At 42.5% G+C, this 25,065-nt stretch overlaps 2 protein-coding genes across 4 annotated transcripts in view; one reads left to right on the forward strand and one right to left on the reverse strand.

The window, feature by feature from the left end:
• Nucleotides 1–2,945, reverse strand: part of ARHGEF3 (Rho guanine nucleotide exchange factor 3) — a 68,135-nt gene extending 65,190 nt beyond the window's left edge. The window contains exon 1 of the mRNA XM_085851137.1: nucleotides 2,488–2,945. Coding sequence (XP_085707263.1) covers nucleotides 2,488–2,828 — 341 coding nt within the window. The 5' untranslated portion in view covers nucleotides 2,829–2,945. The remainder of the gene's footprint in view (nucleotides 1–2,487) is intronic.
• An 852-nt stretch (nucleotides 2,946–3,797) lies between these two features.
• Nucleotides 3,798–25,065, forward strand: part of ABTB1 (ankyrin repeat and BTB domain containing 1) — a 74,502-nt gene continuing 53,234 nt past the window's right edge. For 2 of the 3 annotated variants that reach the window (XM_085851138.1, XM_085851139.1), the window contains exons 1-5: nucleotides 3,798–4,019; nucleotides 7,236–7,298; nucleotides 10,140–10,195; nucleotides 13,859–14,003; nucleotides 24,540–24,699. In XM_085851138.1, the coding sequence (XP_085707264.1) occupies nucleotides 3,964–4,019; nucleotides 7,236–7,298; nucleotides 10,140–10,195; nucleotides 13,859–14,003; nucleotides 24,540–24,699 (480 nt within the window). In that variant the 5' untranslated portion in view covers nucleotides 3,798–3,963. Of the gene's footprint in view, nucleotides 4,020–7,235; nucleotides 7,299–10,139; nucleotides 10,196–13,858; nucleotides 14,004–14,046; nucleotides 14,160–24,539; nucleotides 24,700–25,065 lie in introns of those variants that run through there. The other variant, XM_085851140.1, reaches the window with a different exon arrangement.

Here is a 25,065-nt window from a genome sequence, read left to right on the forward strand (position 1 = left end):
TGGACATTAAAGATCCCACAGTATCCTTCAAGAAGAGGAGGTGAGCTATCGTCAGCACCGTGAACAAATTCCAAATCCCTGCTCCAACCTAAAGGGGGCACTGCATCAGGGGAACAGCCACATTCCTTTACAAATGATGGCAAACCACAGCCACATGCTGCATATGCAAGAACAAGAGCATCGGCTCCGCTGCAAAGCCGATTCCAGGGCGTCACCACTCCATCGCAGGGTTTTGCACGACTTGTCTTTTTAAAAGACATGTTGGGGGGAACTGCAACATTCACCGGCGAATACTTGCAGATGGGATGCCCGGCTTTCATATCTAGATCATCATAATTGGTTCACGAACACCAGCCAGAGTGAACACTATATTCGTTATGTCTGTGCGTCTGTCTGTTGGGTAGTCAATCTAGTCAACCCTTATCGGTATTTGCATCGATATGTTTGTCTGTCTGTCTGTTTGTCTGTCTGTCTGTATGTATGTATGTCTGTTTGGTCCAGTGCTCCGTTAATACAATGGCGATTTCGATGAAACTTGGTTGGTAGGTTCATACCATGACCTAGTTGTGTGAAAATGAGAACCGTTGCTATGGACCCATCCGTTGCCGAGCAACGGACCTTTGAAATTTTCAAAAAAATCTCAAAAATTTATTTTTTCGAAAATCAAAAATTGGGCCACGAGCGACTGTGGTACATTCAGCCATATTGTCAAAAATTTCCAGCCGGATCCTATGAAAACTGTCGGAGAAGATAGACTTTGAATGAACCCTGGTCGAAAACAATAAAAAAACGAAGTTCGTTATATCTCAGAGACTATGAGTCAGATATACATGAAACTAGTATGGTAGGTTCATGGTATGTCCTAGTTATGTGTGAGAAAGAACCATTGCTGTGGACCCCTCTGTTGCCGAGCAACGGCCGAAAAACCTCTAAATGTGGGGGTATTTTAACGAAAAAACAATCTGCAGCATTAACCCTTGAAGCTAGAATAATGAATTTTCTTGTGCTTAATCCTCAGGTCATTCCCCATCGAACGGGCCCATCACGTCAGGTTCTATTGGGTAGTCGATTACCCATGTCCACCTACCGGCTTGTCTGTCTGTCTATCTGTCTGTCTGTCCAGAGCATAACTTCGTGGACTTTGATCCGATCTTGATGAAACTTGATTATGTGTGTTCGATATCAGTCTCTTTGTGTTTTCCTGGATGAGGGCATGCTACGCCCATTGTGGGTGGAGCCACGCCAAAAAAATAGCCATTTTTAGGGGGTAGTCGGATTAAAAATATATCTTCTCCTAGGGAATTGACTGAATGGAATGGGTTCTTCAGTATTTGAATAGCAAAATGAATTATCTGAAACTTGTCGTCCGATTTTTCATTTTCGTCCCAAGGTCAAAAACTTAGAAAATTGCGAATTTTGACATAAAAATCATACGACCGCCCAAACTTTGAGAGCGAGGATGACAATATTTTTTATGCATAATCTTGAGGTCATTCCCCACCTAAAGTCTTCAAACCATTTTGCTCTATCTCGAACACCTTGCCCATGGCGCCCCCTTCAAGTTTGTTTTTTACGCCGATTTCATCAAAGTATGGATAATCCGAGGAGTGCGAAATTCCATATCGCCTATATGACGTTATATTGTTCCTGGAATTTTCTGGAGGAAGTTTTGCCCCAAGGGTCATAATCCTTGACCTTAGACCTTTAAAGGCCACAAAGGTCAAAGTTTCAAAGTTGTGGGAATCGAACTGGGTTTTCGACCTTCTTCGACGAACTAACTCCAATAAGATATAGCACATATCCTGTTTCCTTATTTTAATGTCCACAACATTGTTTTGGGACCTTTAAAGGTTATGCAAAGGTCAAAATTTGAAAGTTGTTGAACGAAACCGGGTTTTCGACATTTTGCGGCTAATAACCCGTCACTCGTACCACATCATGTTTATCATTTTTATAACTCGGTCAAAAATTATCACATTATCTCATCCTTGACTTCTGAAACAATCAACATCGTCAAATACCGCTCGTGAACTATCGTCGTCTTCAGACTTGTGTTTTTATGTTTTTTTTCCTCCAACTTTGTAAAGCAGCTGCCATGACCCCAATTCTGACAGCCTTTGAGCCGTCCCCAGGAAATATTTTGTATCTCACACATTGATCAACAAGTTCGTGTCCTCCAAGACAAAACTAGCCTCATGTCAATATATATATATATATATATACACACACACACACACACACACAAGTCAATGTGCATTCTTTTCTTTAATTAATACAAGTAATTAATGATTACTTTGTCCAAGTATGTGAGTTGTTCATTAACTTCCCAGTTACTCAATGGTGAGGACTTGTTGTGCTGCCTGTCTCAGGCTTCATTTGTTGGACAACCTGTTGGTGATCTGCTACCTCGTGCAGACATTTCAACCCAGCACATTGGAAAGAAAGAAAGACAACATGGCAATCAGAGGCCACGTTTACCGTCCTTACCTCTTGTCGTTGCTTGGAGTTGAGATGTCAACATGTCCTGCTGTCATTGTGGTCTCACCGTTGCCGGTGCACACCTTCCTGTCTCCCCACTTGCCCCTTGCTCTCTTTTGTCTCTGTCGGACATGCACATCGATCGTTTCGGAATTCCTCCTCGAACCTGCACTCTTCACGGTGTTTTCCTCTCTCGTTACTTGTGGCACCACGTGCGTCTCACGGCGATCAGACGACTCCACCATTAAGTCCATCTCCGTGTCCCGTTTCGCAAAATCTGTCTCTCTCGGCAGATTTGCCAGGACGTCTGAGACTGAGTCATTCGGTGCCAAACCCGTCACGACGTCCATCGGTATGAATCTTTAAACGGTCTCTATCCGCTGCGTCGATTCCTTTCTCGCTAATCTCGCTCGTCTTGCTGCTGCATGTACGGCTTCGTCGGTTCTGCCGCTTCGTTTAAACGGACCAATCAGGGAGCTCGACGGTTGGGCGTCACCACGGAAACGATCAAACGCCGAGTGGTGAGTTTTATTGACCTCTTGACTAAAATGGCCACAACGTTTTACCTCAGATTTTTTTCAACGCATATTTTACTTTTTCGACGCAAAAACGTTATATAATTACTATGCCGATTATTACGATTGTTCATTAATAACAGAGTCGAAAAGTTATTCGACGAATTTGTCAGGTGATTATGGAGCAGCACTTGATCAAATATTTTCACTTCATTTCTGTGGTATATTTTTCTTTTTTTTCTTTTAAAGCGATCGCAAATATATGTGTGAAGTCGAATAATTGCTCCCATTACAAAAAAAAATTAAAAAAAAAAAATCACGTATTCATTATGTGTCAATCATAAATAAATTTTTATCAACCTACCAATCTTTTCTCCTCAGTTTCAGTTCAGTGAATCGTTGGGCGGTGTATGAGACGAAAAGCGCTGCTGGCAATGTCTCTCTTATTTATTTTAGTACAACCTTTCCATTCTTCTATCCATAAATATCCAGCCGCGAACCTGTAGGCTGAACGATAATTAGTGGCGTACAACGTATACCTTAAGTTGTGTAAACGACAACATGTGTTCAAAGGAGGGACGGAAATACGGCACGCCCACACCACACCACACCACACCACACCACACCACACCACACCACACCACACCACACCACCCTCCCCTCCCCTCCCCTCCCCTCCCCTGCCCTGCCCTGCCCCTGCTCCTCCCCTGCTCCTCCCCTGCCCCTCCCTCCCCTCCCCTCCCCCACCCCCTCCCCTCCCCCTCCCCCACCCCCTCCCCCTCCCCCTCCCTCTCCCACTGACGATCCATGACGTCACGACGTTTTACGTCACTGTTTGCGCAGTAAGCAAAATGATTCCTGCTTGTTTACAACACTGTAGTCGGCGATTTTCCTCGGCTTGTTTTCGATACTTTTACTTCCCTTTAACACGTTAATATCCTTTCTAACAACGTGAACGGCCAAAGCTGTTATGGACGTCATCGAGCTCTTTTTGAACTGCAGACGCGGGGATTTGTGCGGAGTGCGGTATGTCTTCATCGAGCCTCACTCACTCACTCACTCACTCACTCACTCACTCAATCTTTCTGTCACTCACTCAATCTTTCTGTCTCTCTCTCACTCACTCTCTCACTCTTTCTGTCTCTCACTCACTCACTCACTCACTCACTCACTCACTCACTTACTCTTTCTGTCTCTCACTCACTTACTGTCTCTCTCACTCACTAACTCACTCACTCACTCACTCTTTCTGTCTCTCTCTCTCACTCACTCACTCACTCACTCACTCTTTCTGACTCACTCACTCTCTTTCTGTCTCACTCACTCGCTCACTCTCACTCTCTCTCCTTTATTCACTCTCTCTCTTGAGCTTCACTGACATCAAATACTGGAACCTTTGGTGCTTTCCTCCCCGAAAAATAAAGTTGAAAACAAAAACCTCAAACTTTTACACAAGGTAGTTTGGAGTACGTACTTTATCTTTGTAAATTGTAACTTTTTGTACGTTATATTTCTCAGAAGAGGTGTATACAGAAATAAAATAGAGGCAATTCACACCTTTCACTAACCTGTTATTTCGACTGATTTATGTCCTATTTAAGAAAAAAAAAAAGAAAGAAGTGTTTTCAACTAAACCTGTTTATCTGGAAATAGAAGCGTCACTCCGAGAAAGAGTAGAAGTCAGGTAATAAGTTTGATCAGGTCATGTTACATCTGTCACTTGCTACAGGTACCGTGTATACCTGTACTAACCTGCCTCATGTTCGGGTTGTCGGCGACTAAACCGTCTTCCCCACCAAGTTTCTTGGTGCTTGCGGAGGTTCTATGGATATGGACACCCAGCAGGATGAGAAACAACACCTGTCAAAAGGTGGAGGACTTCCTTTGTGAACCAACGGTCATCCATATCTAGTGCCAAACTGTGTCTGCGGACGTCCTCCTGTAGTTGGCTTACTTTTTTATCAGGAGGTTGGTGGCAGGATTTGCACTCCGGTCACCGTAAAACACAAAAACACAAAGAAATCTGAAAACCTACTCCATGGGAGTACCTCCTGTGTGGCTGCCCTCCGCGGGGCATTGGGGCAAAGCCTTAGGGACCCAAACTCTTTGATAGGAGGAAAACCATGCGGTAACCTTCCCGGGTCAGATTGCGGTAGTGTGTGTAGGCGTGGTGCTGAGGTGTCGTCCGTCAGACGGTGGTCTCCTTGCGTTAACCCGAGGTGGTCCCTTCAGGTGGGCGCCTGAAACGTCCTATCCCTAAGAGAGGATTATCACCTGTCTGTTATCATCTGATCCCAAGAATTTGGATTTCAGTATTGCAGCACTTTCTGAGGTTCGGAGACCGGATAGTGGCGAGATCATGGCGGGTGGTTGCACCCACAATTGGTCTGGTCGCTCTGATGGTTACCATGCCCAAGGAGTTGCTGTAGCTGTGTCTTTTAAGCTTCCTCCAATGATAATTGAGGGAACACCGGTCACCGAGCGTATTATGAGACTAAGGATTCGTCACTCCTTTGTCGTTTCCCCGGTCTCTGTATATGCTCCGACTGAGGCGAGTGATCTCACCGTGAAGGACACATTCTACGCCACGCTCGAGTCTGTGGTTGATCAGTGCCCCAGGCAAGATACACTTCTAGTCTTGGAGGATTTCAATGCATCGACTGGAACTGACAGGGATCATTATGAGACATGTATTGGTCCCCATGGGTCTGCAACTGTGAACCAGAATAGCACCAAGTTCCTTGACTTTGCAAGAAGTCGTGGACTTAAAGTGGCTGGTTCATGGTTTCAGCATCCAAAGGCTCATCGCTTGTGCTTGTTGTGGCCAAGGAGATATTAAATCCTCCCCAAACTACCCCTCAAGCTCACCTTCCTGCTTACCAGCTCCATCATCATGATCAACTTGAGTGGGGTGAGGGTACTTCCATGAGGGTACTTCTCCTACCAACCTCATCGCCCTGTTTGCTTTCCATTTGGTCTCCTGCATACACAACACTTCCAACCTCCTCCTTTGCATCATCTCCATATCACCACATCCTCGACTCCCCCCTCCCCCCCAATCATCTAACAGCAGCGCTGCCCAGGCTGTCACTTATTGACGCAAGACATTTCAGATTTTCATTTTGAATTAATTTCTAAAAATTTATATAAACATGATTTCACTTTGTCTTATGGGGTATTTTGTTTAGATCGGTGACAAAAATTTTACATTTAATCTGTTTTAAATTTAGGCTGTAACACAACAAAATGTGAAAAACGTAAAGGGGTGTGAATACTTTCTGAAGGCACTGTAACTTATTGGAAGCACAGTACTTTATCTCTACTTCAGTAACCCTTATGCCCCAAATTCAGTACCCCCCATGCCATTATATTACCTACCTTGTTGACCGAGTACCTTGAGCTGACTCTTTATTTCATTTTTTTGTCCTGTCCTGTTGCTGTGTATATTCTTACAAGCTGTCGTTTTGGATACAACTGCAAACAGCGGGTTCAAATTGAGCATTTAACAGTTGTGCAATGCCATGCTTTGCAAAGCATTTCTGTACCACCCACTTGTCAAAAATAGAGGGGTTTCAGGACCCATGATGCAGTGATCAGGCACCATATTGGTTGGGAAGATAAACAAGACAAAATAATTTGCATAATCTTCCATTGCAGTAAGTCAGAATAATGAAAGATGCATGCTATCGTTGCCAGGGAAGTGAATATGACCAAAATGGTATCTGCATTATGACATCGCTCTGAAAACCTATCGATCAAACTAGAGAACGGCACTCAGCAGAGTGCATACCTCTGCCAGGCTGAACAGTTTACGTTTTGTATCCCACTGATGGGCCATATCTGGATCGAGACCTGAACCAAAATCGAATCTCCTTGTTCATGTTACCGAACCCAAATCATCCACCATGTTTTGTCATAACTCATCCACAACTTTTTGAAATATCAAGCTATATATTGTTTTTGGCCCCATCTCTCAATGGCAAAGAATAACTTAGAACTTTTAAAAAATTTTTTATCAGATGCGGGTCTTCACCAAAATCGAATCTATTCTTCTTTGTTGCACACCTAACATGTTCACCAAATTTCGTCTGAATTCCTCTACAACTTTTTGAGATATCCTGCTCACAGACAGACAGGGATCTATTGATATAATTTATATTGTGCTGTTTGAGTGATGCTTGGTGTCATTGTGCTTTGATTTTCATGGATTGCACTTAATGTCTGTTTTTTTTTTATCTGCAGATGCCTGGTGGAGCAGCGGGATGTGGATCTTAACGTCAGGGACATGTGGGACAGTACCCCACTGTATGTGGTACATTTTCATGCGTTATGCCATTGGAAACTGCAGTCATTTGAGAATTTTGCAAAGTTTTTTTTAAAAATGGATCGAAAGAAGATTATTGTTTGGGTGGAATGTGTTGACGTATTTGGTGTTCCCATTTCAGTACATTGCTCATGGTGCTGTGATCCCAGGATCAAATCCCTTGTTCTGTGTTGGGTTGTCCTTTATTTACTGATGTCCTCATCTTGCATGTAAAGGTCTCTGTAAAAGTCGGCGGTTTGCATACATCTACTGAATGGGACACTTCCGGCTGTTTAAACTGGTTTCAAATTCATATCAAATCTCATACAAGTTGGTAAAAAAAATCCTTCCCCCTCCCCCCCCACACAGACATTTTATATAGTCTAAGGTTGAAAAAGTGTTAAGCCAACTGTGGAGGAGATATGTGTATTTTTTGTTTTTAAAAAATCTTTAATTAAAAAAAAAATCTTCCTGAAATTTATCCAAACTAGTGCATGCCCGTAGGTGCATGGCCATACGGTGAAAACAAACAAACAAACAAACAAAAACTTTCAAACTGCGTGCCAAAATCACATCAACCACACAGGCCGTTCCTTCGTTTTCACGTGCTCGTACGTGCGTGCCCGCACGTGCGCGGCCGTACGTGCGCAACAACAAAAAAAAAACTTTCAAACCGTGAGCCAGAAATGACAACCACACAGGCCGTTCCTTCGCTCTCGCGTTCTCGCGACAACCACACTTCCACACACAGAGTTAATTAAAATCAAGTTTACCTCCCTGTCTTTGCTTGCCATGACATTCGCTGCCATGTAACCAGCACGGCCCGTGACGTCATCGTCGGCCGGCCGCGCACCGCCTACGCAGCCATGCCTACGCAGCAACGTGTCATGTCATTGGTTGGTAAATAAATGGCCGCAGCAACGTGTCATGTCATTGGTTGGTAAATAAATGGCCATAACTTGGAAAGCACTTGTCCGATTAATATCAAACCTTGAAAAGGCACATGCTCAGGTCCCCAGCAACATACCTGGCAAGTTTCAATTAGACCGGACTAGTGGTTGTTGAGAAACAGCAGTCTCTCACATACATACACACACACACACACACACAGCTGGAATTATAGATAGATGACCCTTGCATCATATGAGAATGAAAATGTGACTTTGCTGCCAACCACGTGATGTGCCCATCCCCTTGTAACGGACCCTCCGCCGATTGGCGACTCCGGCTAAGTGGACTGCACACCACAACTGATCTGTGTATTTCGGACCTCTGTGCACCCGGTGAAGACTCCGATTTTTTTTTTTTTTTATCCAACACACTTTTCTTTCACGAGTTTGGACAATCTTTTGCGTATAATCAACATCCAAACTCCACAATGACTCTTGAATTGATGTTGTCAAATAGAAGTGGATTCTATTTTTTGCTACGCAGTCCATGCCTTTGGGAAAATAATTTTAAATCTTTGTTAATTTTTCATGATAGCCAAGGAGTTAAACTCAATTAGGATAATAAAATGAGATATTTTGCATACACACCTGTTTTTTTTTTCTTCTTTTTTTTGTATAGAGTCATGGCTCGCAGAAGACATAGAACATAGAAAGGATCAGGTCACAACAAAAGGAACACTGGAAAGAGAAGGGGGGGGGGCGATGCCAACGGCAGGGCCGAGGGAGAAAATAGGAGATGGACAAACAAGGGATGAGGGCTATGGAAGATCACAAAGGGTGGACAAGATTGATACAGAAGCAAAATTTGTGTGGGTGAAGGGTGAGGTGGTTTAACGAGTGTAGAAAAGATCATGGTTTTAAATGGATGATGAATGGATATTTTGGTGAACAGCAGTCTTGAAAAAAGTTACTTTTAAAAAAGCAAGAAAAGTTACTTTTACAAAAGTCACTTAAAAAAAATAAAAAAACGATGACAACGGAAAACCAATTACTTACTGTTTGACAAAAGTACGTCTGAATGTTCAAGAACGTAGCTTTTACTTTTGTTATGCAGTATTTCCAAGGAAATTGGCATATCTGTAATAATATTGACTACTACCAAAATTATCCAGCCCCAGTGACAGGAAAAGTTTAAGTTAATCAATCAATTTAAATTATTTCATGGATTTAAAAAAAGCTTATTTGTGTTGCACTCTTAGTTTTACTCAGAGCTTCGGGTCTGAGCTACTTGTACCGCCCACTGTGAAATGGTGGTGCGCGGCGGTTGGATTTGTCTGAAAGGAAGGCAAAGTATCGCTATTTTAAATTGTTTTACTTCCTGAAGATCTGTATGAAATTTACATTAATCCAGATGTTCAAGTTGATTTTAAAGATTATTGCAAGGCACAATAAAGAGACTGATTATAATGCATCAAGAAAAGTGAAATGAAAATGCAAAACAACCAATTAGAAGCTTTTGAAACATAGCACGGGAAGCGGCTACCGTTAACAGGAGATAGACGAATGCACAGACAAACACAATGGTTCACAATACTATATATATATATATATATATATATATATATATATATATATATATATATATATATATATATATATATATATATATATATATATATATATATATATATATATATATATATATATATACAGTGCCTATAGAAAGTCTACACCCCCTTTCAAAATTATAACTTTTTATTGCCTTATAGCCTGGAATTACTAATTTGCATTAATTCAGACCGTTCAAGGTTTCCTGTGTTTCTTCATTGTTATTTGGTGGTTAATTGAAGTTTGTGTGCTCTTGCAGTTTTTAGGTTGCTTCTGTGCTTTATGTCAAATGAGTGCTTGGAATTTGCTTTTATTTCTAATGAGACATTGACGACTTTGCCGCAGATATTATGCTTGCTTGTGCGGCTATGAAGACATGGTCAAATACCTTTTGGAAAACGGTGAGTTGACAATTACATTTTTCTTTCTTAAGATAAGACCATCTCACCATCATCCTCCATACTTTAAGAGGAAATGACTAACGATTCACCAATTCAAAAATATGCATTCCTGGGAACATAAAATTTGACAAGATGTGAAATGCAGTTATTTTATTTATTTATGTATCAACCCCTAGTTCTGCTAACTGAAGATAACTGAGGAAACTGAATGATCGCTTCATGCTATTAAATCTGAAGAAATGCATCCATTGTTTGTATGTTTGCTTTACAAGTGCAATAGATGACTAAATTGCATCATGATGTGTTCATGCTTCATGTTTATATCTGGCCTTTTGTTCGATTTTTGCACAGTTAAGTGCACTGAAGAACATGAGAGGGGACTTGAAATGAAATATTGAAAACAGGACTTAAAACTTCCTGTCTCTTCACCCAAATTTTTCTTGTGTTTTTAAATCAGGTTTGAAATGCCTGCGTTGTATAATAATGGAATGATTTTGAAAGACACCACAATTTGAGACGTTAAAGGATCCAAGAAAAGGTGTAAAATGCATAGATTCCCATACCGTAAAAATTTAAGGAGTTTGAGAATGAGGAGATGTTCAGGTAAGTTGAATGTAAAGCAACATGCACAAGAACATGGCCACATCATTAACTGAATTTGAAACAAAACACCCTGGAAGTGTGTGTGTGTGTGTGTGTGTGTGTGTGTGTGTGTGTGTGTGTGTGTGTGTGTGTGTGTGTGTGTGTGTGTGTGAGATGTATAATTATATATATATATATATATATATATATATATATATACACACACACATGTCACTTCACTGGTGGGAATATGAGGGGAGAGGGAGAGAGAGAAGGGGGGGGGGGGAGAGACGGGAAGGCAGCATACCGGAGCAATAAAACGCACCCAAACAGCATGTTTTCTTTTAACTGCCATGTTCTATATAAAGCCGGGCAATAGCATTTAACATTTAAAATTAATACTCTATTTGGTAAAGGCCTGCCTGCATACACACCCCCCCCCCCCCCCAACACATTCCTTCAACCTCCTCGCAGTCCATGCTCAATGTCCACGTGCACCGGCGCTGTACTCATCCTTTCATTCACACACATGCACGTATTTGCCCACACCCGCACTGCACGGTGGCATGTCCCATGTGGTTTCGATGCTGTAGCATGTCCGCTCCCCACAAGGTTTCGGCACTGTGACTGCATAACCTCCTCCACAGCACCATGCACCATGGTCCCGAGTTTCTGTTCAGATTGCACAAACACAAAACCCGTGCACTGCACACATGTAGGTACGCACATACGCCACAGAGAGTCATTTGTTCCTATTTCCACCACGTCTGTGTGTGCTGTCCCCTCCATACCTCTTCGCTTGCAGAAACTACAGACTATTAATATATTGCAGTAACTATTGGTATATTTATATTTATATTTTGTCATGAAAGCAAATTGCACAAAATGGTGTGAAGCAAAACACAAACCAGCCTCTTCACTTACAGCAACAACAAAGTTCCTCTTCGCTTGCAGAAACTACCTACTATTAATATATTGGCGGAACTATAATGGTATATTTATATCAATTTTTTGAAATGTTAGCGAATCGCCCAAAACGAAAAGAGGAAACTGTACGTAATTGCCGAAAAAAATGACTCCATGTGGACTGTGCCGTCATGGATTGCAAAAGCAGGTTATGGAGCACGGCATTTCATTCAATGAACTTACACATTCCTTAATCTGTTCTTCACTCAATATAATCATCCGATCAGTTGAAGAAGTAAGGTTTCATGCTTTGCATAAATAAATACACTTGGTTATAAAAATCACTAATTTGTTAAAATTTCCAGATTTCAACACTTATTTTGTCCACCAGATCCGATTCTCAAATCCACTATTATATTTTGATTATATACTTTAATTAGTCCATGAGAATAGATCGTGTTTCTAAATCGAGGCATGTTTGAATCGACCGAACAAAACGGCAAATCTGAGGATGCGCCTGATAAAGGACATAATTAAATAAGGCCGTTAATTATCTTCAAAAGGGGTGTTCCAATCAACCCAAACACCCAATTTTCACTCGTGTTATAGAGGACATACACACACACACACACACACACACACACACACACACACACACACACACACACATTTATTAGTGGACAAGCAAGTGAAACCCGTCACTTCTCTGACGGGGACAATAAAGGAGGGGGTGGGGAGAAAGAAAGAGGGGGGGGGCGAGAGAGGAGGCAGATATAGGGTGAGATGGGTGAGGGGAGGCAGAGAGGATGAAGAAGAGGGAGCTCGGGGGGATGTGGGGAAAGCAACACCTCACCAAATGTTGCTATTCACTATGAGAGGGAGGGGTGAGAGAGACGGACAGACAGACAGGCGTGTGGGAGGAGAGTGCTGCATTTTATTAGGAGGGGGGAGCGAGGTGGGGACAGAGTGAGAGAGAAGGCTTTGGGGGGAGGAGGGAGAAAAAAAAAAGACACATGAGGAGTGGAGTTGGGGTTAACAAAGAGAATGATATATGATGCTTAATGAACAACCAAAAAAAAACTCATGTCAGAACAGCTGCACACACAATGATACAACAGAGTTTGTGAAGTAATCCGCTGGCACATCTGCAAAAACTTTGATATTCCAGTTCCAGAAAATTTGTGAGAAAATGAACCAAAAGCAATCATTGAAAACATTGAAGTACCACTCACGTACAACCAAATGATCCTATCGGAAATGAACATCGAAAACAAAGCATTGCGACCAGATATCGTACTTAGGTATAAAAAAGAGAAGGAGGCATTGCTAATTGAGGTGTTGATCCCAGTGATTTTGGACTAACGATGTAGAAATGAAGAAAATGATAAAATACCAAGACCTCAACCATGAAGTGAAAAGTTCCTGGAAGCTGATGAATGACAGAGTTGTACCAGTGATGATGAAGAACCTCAGAGATTAAAAACAATTTCTGGGAATATTACGACAAATGAACGACAGTTTGAAGCCATCCTGGGCTCAGTAACGATCCTGAAGAGAGCCCTCGGCACAAAACTTTGAGAACAGAAAACTTTAAAGCTTGGTCCGTGAATCGTGACCCCTTACTGAAATGAAAGTGAATGGTTTCAGCCTACCTTGGGAGAACTCCATTCCACATTCTGAAACCCACATACCGTATGTCGACACCAATCGCTGACACACTGACACATGAAACCGATTACACTTATTTTGTAACTTTTAAAATATATAATTTGCTCCTGAAGTGATTTAGGGTTAATTAGATGAAGGGGTTGAATACTTATCGAACTGAGAATCATCTGATTTTTCTCTGTGAATCAAACTTATTCACATTTTATCTGCATTTTTTGCTTTATCACTTTGGAGTACTTAGTTTGTGTAGACTATAATATGTTAAGTTTGATTTCAAAGCATCATGAAACAAGCTCAGGTGAAAACTTTGGAGGGGGGTTCATACTTTTGCAGCCCAGTGTGTATTGAAAAATGCTGTCATGCATTTTCATTGGTCTTTTCTTTTGTAAGAGTGTCTTTGACCCATACACTGTTTTAAAAAAAATTAATTGCTTTACAGATGCTGTGAAGGATGATAATGTCTTGGTGGGTGCTGGATTTGTGAATTTTTCTTTTTGATCTGACCAGGAGCCAAGTGTGAAGCAAACACATTTGATGGGGAGCGATGTCTCTACGGTGCTTTGAATGACAAGATCCGCCGTTTGCTCAAAGATTACAAGCAGATCACATCCCGACGCATGCGACGTGACAATTATGACGATTTCCTTGAGAGGTTAGCCACAGAATTAGTCACATGAATCACATTGTTTTTAATGTTAATTGTGATCTCTGGACAGTTTGTTGGTGACCCTGATTCTTGGGACTACTGCATGCAGACTGCGAAGCGAGATAAGCAGGATAGCTCGGAGATGATAGCACGTTCACTTGGGTGAGACTCTTCTGTATGTGTATGGAAATTCGTATTTTTGTAACGACCCATATGGAGGTTTCCGTATTTTCATCGTCAGAAAAGCATGCCATGATTATATGGAGTTGAGTTGCTATTCCGATATGCTGATTTGTTTCTGAATCCATTGCATGTTGATGGGGTCCATCGCTAGGGCATCATTCCCACGATTATGTGAATTACTCCCACTAGTGCATGCCCGTAGGCACGGTCTCGTGGGTGCGGGCCCGTGCGTGCGTGCCCGTACGTGCAGCTTCGTTCCTTCGCTCTCGTAAACGACGACTGGATTGGGGCATTGTTTCAATTAGATCGGACCAACCGTATCGTAAATGGCCATAACTTGGGAAACAGCTGAAACGGATGAAGAAGAATGATATCAAATCTTGAAAAAGCACATACTCAGGTACCAAGTGTCAATTGTGACGTCATTTCAAACGAAGAAGAAGAATTGACGTCAATCGTGCAAAAAAAAGTTTAAAAAGAGAGGTTTGTGACGTCATTCGTGATGTCATTGCACCGTGTCCTGTCATTTGTTGGCAAATAAATGGCCGTAACTTGGGAAGCACTTGTCCTATTAATATCAAACCTTGAAAAGGCACATCCACAGAGCCCCAGCAATGTACTGTACCTGACAAGTTTCAATTAGATCGGACCAGTGGTTGTCGAGAAACAGCAGTCGCAGACAGACACAGAGACACACAGACCTGTACGTGCGTGCCCATTCGTGTGTGGCCATACATGAAAATAAAAAATCATAATTTCAAACCACAAGCCAGAAACAACAACCACACAGGCCGTTCCTTTGCTCTCGCGTGCCGGTACGTGCGTGCCCGTACGTGCGTGGCCGTACGTGCAAAAAAAAAAACTTTCAAACCGCGTGCCAGAAACAACAAACACACAGGCCGTTCTTTCGCTCTCGCGTGCCCGTACGTGTGTAGACATACGTGCGTGCCTGTACGTGCGTGCCTGTACGTGCGTGCCAGTACCTGCGTGGCCGTACGTGCAAAAAAAAAAAAATTAAAGAAGGAGAATTGTGACGTCATAGCACAGTGTCCTGTCCTTGGTTTGGTAAATAAATGGCCATAACTTGGGAACCACTTGTCAGATTAATAGCAAATCTTGAAAAGGCACATCCACAGGGCCCCAGCAATATACCTGGCAAGTTTGGAATTAATTAACCTTGAGATTAGTGAATAATTTGAACAATGAATTCAAACCCTTGGGAAACAGCTGTTTCCCTTGGGAATATTCAAACCTTGGGATTAATTAATAATTTGAACAATTAATTCAAACCTTGGGGAAAAAAACAGCTTTCAAACCTTGGGAAAGACTTGGGAAACAGCTGAAACGGATGAAGAACGATATCAAACCTTGAAAAGGCACATACTCAGGTCCCCAGCGTCAATTGTGATGTCATATCAAACGAATAAGAAGAAGAATTGTGACGTCACTCGTGCAAAAAAGAAGAAAACAGAACAATTGTGACGTCAATATGATGTCATAGCACCATGTCCTGTCATTGGTTGGCAAATAAATGGCCGTAACTTGGGAACCACTCGTCCGATTAATATCACACCTTGAAAAGGCATATCTCTAGGTCCCCAGAAATATTCCTGGCAAGTTTCAATTAGATCGGACCAGTGATTGTCGAGAAACGGCGGTCGCAGACACACAGACAGACAGATACACACAGAGATTGCTGGAATTATAGATATAGTCCGGGAGCCAACCTGTGTACGAGGCTGTTTTAGGGTTGGACCTTACAGCCTCTGCTATAAAATTTTACACCCCCAGGATGTTTAGATATATGTTTGCAGTTCATGAAAACCAATGTTGGCAATTCATAAGCTCTTGCGAAAAATTTTGGCGGCCGTTTTTGTTTGAGGAAGATTTGAAAAATTTGATAAAACAGCAATTGTCAATAAAATTTCTAAAAAAATTAAAAAATCACATTCATGAAAAATAAATGTGAACTAAATGTAAGAATTCAATCAGTGCATTGTAAAATGACAAAAAAAATTGCCTTTGTGAAAGTAAACCTCGTAAAAGTACATAATTTTGTGAAAAATGCCTTAAAAATAACGTTTTTTGAAGATGGCCTTTAGAACTTTTCTTATCATAGGCAGATGCTGCATTAGAATACTAATTTCTCTTAATGTGATATAAACATGGTATCCATGGCTAATTAAAACAGCAAATTTGATTGAGTTCTATCAATTTTTAAAGAGAAAATTAACATTTTTGTCAACCAAAGTTACCCCTACCCCCAAAATCCTCTTACTCTATTGAACACAGTTCGGTTAAGGTTTGCTGGATCCAGGTTGGGTACTTCACAGTTCACTCTTCCAAAGGAAAATTCAATGGTGTTTGGAGTGACATGGCCCTGGAGCAGACATACAACAATGAAGGGAAGACATCTCTGTTCAAACGCATATCTCAGGCACCAGCTGCTCGAGATAAATATGTGAAAACAGCACCATTTCTCACAGCTGTATCAGAGAACATAAAGTCTATGGCTAATCTAGGCCAACAGGAATCTACTCATCATGGAGAAACACAGAAGCAGGCAACAGAAGAACATATGCATGTTGAGGAGATCAAGAAAGTGATATGCCAGCAGATGATAAACCCATTCCAGTGTAACAACCAAGTGGTTCTGCTCAATAGAGCAACTAGTGAGAAGGCTGCTTCAAAAGACTTGGTCCATGCTCAAGCTAAGGGCATGGAAGCCATTATGAAAGCAGAAGAGGTGGTCTCTATTAAGATTGAACCACTGAAGCTGGTAACTTTCTCCTCACAGAAGAAATCAAAACCATCAAGGAAACAGAGTTTAATCAGGATCTATCAAGATGAGACTGCAACTACACGTGTGCTGTGTTTCTATCGAGATGCCGACCCAGTCACAAGACAGATTGCATTTTCCCATGAGTGGACAGACTATCCATCATCCCTGTTTGAGGTTGATCCACGCTTAGCACAGGGGTTGTAATGCGCAAAGGCAACGAGTCTGATTTCGTGGCAGTGCTAATTGCTGAAGCTGAGCAGGATGTTGTTTTACAGCTGCCATCATTACCACAGAGTGACCTATACACAGTTTATCTGGTAGACACAATGGCATTTGTAAATAAATACCAAAAAATGGGTGCGAAAACATTTGGTGAACTTCCCCAGCTGTATCTTCGCAAGCAGGTGTATCCTGCAGTTGAAACCTGAAATGTGCAACTGTGTCAACATCATTGGTGATCAGTAGGATTTTGATGATAGCCATACTTTGAAGGGTGATGAGCAGCAGAGGAGAAACCAGACAGACCAGGCAAGACAATTCTCACCATCCAAGAGTCTAGAAATTCCGGACTGGAATTTATTCATGAAGAATCCAAGAAATAAAGGAAATCTTCAGAACTTCATTGGCACTTCCCTTTGTGAGAGTCCTGAAGCTATTCCGGATGGAGTGACCATCATTCTTGGTAGTATGATGGAAAACAAAGGTCACACTCTTTCCATCACATCAGCATCAAGTTCAGTTCTGGACTTACCTTGTGAAGAACATGAAGAGGCAGACACAAGGATTATTGCTCATCTTGCGTATTGTGTGGAATATCTTGATCACCATCGAGCTGTTGTGCATGCAACAGATACAGACATAATTATGCTGTGTATATATCACTTCTGCTGCTTGAACACATTGCAAGAACTCTGGATACAACGGCAGAATCAATACCTACCTATTCATGAGCTGGTAGAAGTGTTGAGCAAGAAGTACCAGAAAATCCTCTTGATGTCGCAGCTACACTTCTGTGCACATATGTGTTGTGTGGATGTGACACAGTGAGCTACCCATTCAGAAGGGGAAAAGAAGAGGTCAGGTCAGGTATGGGAGCATGTGCCAGAACAGCGCGTCGCTGCGTCCACTTTCTGCCGGTACTCCAGGGGCCTCCGTCTGGCCATCCCCCAGGCAGATGCCAGGCCCATCCCCATCTCCTTGAGATGATGGTCAACCTGCTGCAACCATGAGGCACGTGGTCGGCCCACTGGCCTCCCACTCATGAGACTCCCTCGCTGAGAGAATCTGGTGAGCAGGATCAGCGTCAGGAAAACGAGCCACATGTCCATACAGCCGCAGCTGACGCTCACGGACTATGCAGGTAACAAATCTCATCCGAGTCTCTCTCAGCAACCGCTCGTTGGACACAAAATCCGACCAGCGATAGCCAAGGATTCTCCGAAGAGACCTGGTACCAAAGGAATTAAGTCTCCGTCTCAGATCCTTGGTCAAAGTCCAAGTCTCGCACCCATAGAGCAAGACTGGAAGTACCAAGGACCTGAAGACTCAGACTTTCGTCCTCCCGCACAGGTACCGGCAGCGCCACACCCCATGATCCAGTGAATCCATGACTCCCCAGGCCCGACCCAGACGTCTATTGACCTCCGGCTCACAACCTGCGGAGACATGAATATCACTGCCAAGGTAAGTGAATCTCTCCATGACCTCAACATCCTCACCACAAACAGACACAGACAGGACAGCAGCATCCAAGATGTCACCGAAAGCCTGGATCTTAGTTTTGACCCAAGAAATTCGTAATCCCAACGGCTCCGACTCCTCATTCAGCACCTCGAGGGCCCCCAAGAGGATGTCTAAAGTCTCCGCAAAGATGACTGCATCATCTGCAAAATCAAGGTCTGAGATCTTGACATTGCCAAACGATGCACCGCAACTTGATCTCTCCGACATCCTCCCTAGAATCCAGTCCATACAAGTGCTGAAAAGTGTGGGGGCAAGTACACATCCCTGACGAACTCCAGTAACAACTGGAAATAAGTCAGAGATGGTACCACCACACTTCACAGCACTCTCAGTACCAGAGTAGAGTTCAGACATCAGATCGATCAGTTTCGGTGGCACCCCACGAAGACCAAGAATCCTCCAGAGGACATCCCGATTCACTGAATCGAACGCTTTACAGAGATCAACATAGGCTGCAAGCAGCCCCTGCCGAAACTCTCGTCTGTGTTCGGTGAGGACACGAAGTGCAAGGATACGGTCAATCGTTGACCTCTTTGGTGTAAAGCCTGACTGCTCTGGACGCTGGTGCTCAAGCAGATGGTGGCAAACCCTATCAAGAATTATCCGAGCAAAGACCTTGCCCGGCACTGAGAGCAGCGTCACCCCTCGGTAGTTTTTGCAGTCTTGGCGATCACCCTTCCCTTTCCAGAGAGGGACAACAAGGCCCCTCTTCCAGTCAGTTGGGATGATGCCTGTGTTCCTGTGAAAAGAAGAGCGGCACAGGTTTCTCTGGGACTGATAGGAAACCTTCCCCACCTTGTTGATTTTGGAAGAGATAGTGAAATGGCAGCAACAGAATGTGTCATTGATGAGGCCAGAGTATACTGGACTGCTCTGCATGGCCAAAAAGGGTTCAGCTGTTTGGATACCCTCAGGCAGCATATGTTTGTCTCTTCAAAATTAGACCTTAGGTCACTGCCAGCAACAGAAGATGCGTTTTACTTCCTTGTTTTAAGAGCATTGTATCAATTGCTTCTGTATAGACGTGCACATCTCAGTGACCGAGCACTTCCCCAGCCACAACATTTGGCAGAACCCTTATCAATGGAAAACTGGTCCCAATTCTCATGTCTAAGCCAGCCAAGCCAAACATAGACAAAACGGTGTCTTGCATGTGCAAATTATCCAAATGTCTGAAACGATGTTCATGCAAAAAGGCTGCTGTGCCTTGCTGAGTGACATGCATATGCCTTGGTCAGAGAGGTTCATGTGGTGGAGTTGTTTCAGAGAGTGACTCTTCCTCTGAAGAGGATGTTTCATGTCACAATATTGTGTTAATCCATTTCTAATTTTATCTTCCTTAAAACCATGGCATGTAAAAGTATGTTCTTGTTCCTGACCCCATTGATAGTCAAGCATTTCTGAGTTACATAAATCTTTTGTTGTTTGACATATAACCTTGTCAATTGAAGGTAGGTTAAATCTACACCAATTGTGATATAGGAAATGAACTCCTCTTTAATATGAGGGGTCATTTGTGTATATAGGTTTAGTGGTTATGATTTTAGGACAATATGAATTACCCCTACCCCCATCCTACATCTTCGCTTTTGCCAACATTTTGTTATCAGAGGGGGCTCGCAAAAGTGTTGACTGTGTTGTTGCGCAAGAGTTTCACCATTGCCAACATTGGTTTTCATATACTCAAAGGGTGTCTCTTTATGAAAATCAACACAAAAATTTTATAGCAGACCGGGCAATTTTTTTTTAATTTTGATCGGTTGGCTCCCGGACTAATAGATGGTCGTTTTTTTGTGAAGTATTTTTGAAGCAGTTAGCTGGGTACAAAAGCTTGCAAGTCCATTTCCATGATCAAACGTCCACCAGGCTGAAGAACATCTGTCTTTGTCGGTAAATACGGAAATAGCGTCCATTGCTGGATTTTCTGATCGCCGTTCCCTCCTGTATGTACGTCGCGGGATTCACCGAATTTCCGTCTTTGCATTGCATGAGGTGAAGACTCGATTCTGCTGCACACAAATACAAAACCTGCTTATGTCTGTTGGAGGCAGTGAAGTTTGTGACCACATTGATACGAGGCCAAGACATCTTATCAAGGAACTTTGACACAGGTGGAGGCCATTTGGCCCGTAATGCTTGTGCTGCACCATTACTTAAATCCATCAGGTTCTCGATTCAGTTTCATTAGTGAGAGGGGTGGGGATGAGAAAAGTGCGACACACACAGGGATTAGAGCGTTAAAAATGCAAATAGAATCAATATTTTAAAACTCATTTGTTTATGACGACTTGCAACTTTCCCTTATACGCATCACACATGCCATTGTGTATGTTTACTGAGCCCTTCTGGAGGGGGTGGTTCGAATTATTAATTCCGTTGGTCTCTTTTTAGAGAACGATACCAATTTTAACCTTGATTTGCCATTAAATCCACGTCAAAATGGTTTCTCATGCGTTGAATCGGCAATGGCTGATCACCACACTGAACGTGTTTTTACAGAATAGCAGTTAATTATAAGAAGGCACGGGACGACAAAAATGAATAATTCCAGGGCAAAATCTAGACGAGTAGATAAATAAAGTACACGCGATCCGATATGACGAAAACCCACTTGATACAGAAAATGTACTGTAATCTAATCAAAATGGCCACGAGCACACAACGGAGTGTGCCAGGCGAGGTGTTTTGGGCAGACATTATGACGTTAATGAGTCCAGTATCTGCCAAGTTAAAAAAAAGAAGAAAAAAAAAAAAGAGCAGAAGTCACAAGGGGGTAGTGAATGCTCTGGTTTACCCTGGAGTGAGGATAATTCCAGGAAACCACTCCATTACATGACACATGAGTCTAAAGTCTAAAGGGGTACTGGTTTTGCTTGTCGAGGGTGATTCCGGTAAACCGCTCCAGTACGTGACACCCCCACTCCCACTCCCCCCCCCACTCCCACTCCCCCTCCCCCCACTCCCACTCCCACTCCCCCTCCCCCTCCCCCACTCCCCCTCCCTCCCACTCCCCCCCCCACTCCCCCACTCCCCCCCACTCCCTCTCTTATGAAACACTTGTACTGTATTAAAAGTCCTGGAAAGTGGTATTCACTTCTTTTATGTTTACAAAATGATGTAATAACTCTCTCTATCGAGTGCAGCCTGTGGCTGCTGGTTGCATCATTGGTTGGGACTCGGCTATGCCGCTGATGCAGTGTCCCCCTTACCAATACACTGGTACTCATTTTGTCGACCTCGGAAGGATGACAGGCTGAGTCAACCTCCTGGTGTATTTTAATTCAGCAGCCAACGGGGCATGAACTCGGGACCCTAGGATCCCAAGCCACCACCCTAACCACTAAGCCAACACCAGGCTTGCTGTAATAACTGAAAATAATCTTTTAGCAATGGATGGATGTTCAGGTAAAAATAAAAAATAAAAATTCTTCCCCAATCTCACTTTAATTTGCATAATTTTTTTTTCTTTTCTTACAGTTTGGACAGGATCACCCCAAAATGCATATTTTGACATCAAGTTTTTAAATATTTTTGGGATGGGTGGGGTTGGGGGGGGCATGCCCATGCCCCCAGACTCCCCTTGTAAATAATAATTTTGCTTGTTACTTTCCTTTATTTTCAAAACTTCTGCAGTTTCATTCACATTGGAAGTGTCGCTCGTCTGAGTTTGATTCCCAGCCAGAGGACTATCACCCTGGTGACCTCCTGTATGGATGTACGATGGACTATATAATTCATATGAACTATCACCCTGGTGCTTCGCAGTTGGAGGGAACATCAAGTTAGCTGTCCTGCCTGTTGGAATTCACTTGTATCTTTCACTTGGACATTGAAGATCCCACTGTATCATTCGAAAACGGGAGGCATTGCATGCCGGCGCCCTTGCAAAATTTAAATATCTGCATTTGTTGTAAACAAGGCTAGTCCTGCCTTGTAAACAAGGCATTGCTTCAACCTTTTAAAAATGCTCCAACCAGCAGCTAAATGCTCCATATTCATAAAAGAATGCACACAATTACTCTGTTAAATAGGTCTAACAAATGGCTTGTGGACACATGAATACATCTTCAAGGTTCTCAGAAATCACCAAATATCATTGTTGGAATGAGATTGTTGATGTTTGAATGAATCGGACTGCTTCTTCATATTGCTGTAATGGACGATGGTCTTTATAAGATTTTTTTTTCTTTGATTTTTTTTGTCGTAAAATTTCAATGAAAGCTCAAATATTGTTCCAAAAAGGCAAACTACAAAATCTTATGCTTACTAAGGAGAATGATATTTTGTTTGTGCACAGATTGGACAATCCTGGAAATATGAGAATCCTCCCTCCCCCCCCCCCCAACCCCGGGTATTCCTCAAGGTAGCAAAAACCTCAAGAGCAATGATGACATCCCATTAGCTAGCTCCAAACACCGATAACTAAGGGTCCTGGCATGTCCTCTGTCCAAGCAATGGAAAACCTGAAGACCTCTCATCTATGGATAGGGAGGTGACGAGAGCCACCCACGTCTTGGCTATGATTTTGTGAAATTTCAGTTTAAAAAAACATGAGCAATTGAAAATTTCTAACATTTTCTCATCGAATTTGAAAGATTGAATCATCTACTTGTGGTTAATAATTTTAATATATTGATGAAAATTTTTAGAACTCGCGCAGCCGTTTTGCACATTGCCCAGTCAGTGGTGACGATGCGTATCCATTTGCTTAAGGGTTGGACAAACTGGCCAATTAGCAATGCCTTGCCAGTTCCTGCCAGCAATGTCTTGCGTGAACTTAGAGACCCGTCCTAATTGACTGGTGTCTTCCAAGAGCTTCCTATAAGGAAAATTGTTTTTGGAAAGCACTGTATTTGTGGCTCCACAAAAGCCTGGTGGTAAGTACCAAGGAAGGCATTTGCGAAAACCAAATTGCCATTCTGCATTCCGATTATATTTTCTCAGTCTATTCCTTGGCTCATTCCTCAGCGAAATTGTATTTCATAGGCTTGCCTTTTAAAGAGTGCAATTTGCTCTTAATTGAGTTTTAAACCTGAGCTACCAGGGCACAGTCACACTTCTATCCATCATCTTTATTTTGGACAGGATTCTCCCTGGGTGCACATAAAGAGCTGTGCTTTGTGTTGAATTGCTCGGTGAAATAAAGTACTTTTCCTCGTTTTGCTATTTCTTTAATGACCCCAATTGATCCCACCTTATTGTGGAATCGGACCAGGGGAGGTTTTGGCCCAGGTAATTGCACGAAGCAGCTGGCCAGGCCTGACACTTGACTGGAAATTATTTGGGTAGGAATTTGGAATATGTTCAGCATGCTGGTGATAATTTGCATACCTTATGTAAAAGAGTAAGGTATTGTGCGATCTTTAACTTTAACCACCGAATGCTAGCAGACGAAACACCCAGCTTAATGTCCAGCCGAGGAATGGCGTATTTTGTGATGCAATGTCCTATCTGCAAGCACCAATCTGACAGTTTGTAGTCACGCTGAGAATCAAACTCAGATGAGACAGCTGAAAGGTAAGTGCACTACCTCTGCACCATCCTGTTGGACCCTCGTTGAAATATAATGTTTTGTTATTGACATGTTTCTCATACTCTGTTGCTAGTGCGGTACTTGGGAGATGAACGACTGAGATTGTGAATTCAGAAAAAGGTCTTTGCTTTGTTTCTTCTCGTATAGTTTTGAACATTAGGTATTACGACTGGCATTGGATTATATGTTTTTGAAAGTCACAGGTAACCCATTGAAATGTTTTGTCCCATTTGTTGTTCGTCTTCTGCTCACCTGGGGCTCTTTGTGCGGTTATGAGGTGTTCATTGCATCCCCACTGCAGGTTGTTGGAGCAGGGTCAGTACAGCGATGTGACCTTCCTGGTGCACGGTGAAGTGTTCCGTGTGCACCGTTGTGTCCTCTGCGCTCGCTGCCCTTACTTTTCCGAGATGTTTCAATGCAAATGGAAGGAGAAGCCAATCGTGTCTCTCAAGCACCCCCTCGTATGTTTGCTTCTTCTTATTTTGCACACAAAGTTTGCTTTGCCTTTATCACCCACTTTGCAATGATATTTAAAATGCCTCAATAAAAATATCTTCCTGAGTTTTTTATTTTTCTTCTCTGCTTATGATTGATATTTTGCTTCTCTTTGCCACCACTTGTTCAAATGTCTTTCCATGGATGCTGATAATATTTTGCGATCGATTAGAAATCTCTTGGCACATTCTTTCCCCTCTTTGAGTTTTGAACTGGAAATGTACGGTAAAACCTGCAAAATCTGCACACCCTTTGTCAAGCAAAAGTGGCTCAGTAATGTATTAGGCTTTATCATAATTGATGCTTCTTCATAATTTGTATCATTACATTAT

This window comes from Eptatretus burgeri, chromosome 13 (assembly GCF_056783735.1).
Source record: "Eptatretus burgeri isolate ZD-2024b chromosome 13, Ebu_testis_v1, whole genome shotgun sequence".
NCBI classification, from domain to species: domain Eukaryota; kingdom Metazoa; phylum Chordata; class Myxini; order Myxiniformes; family Myxinidae; genus Eptatretus; species Eptatretus burgeri.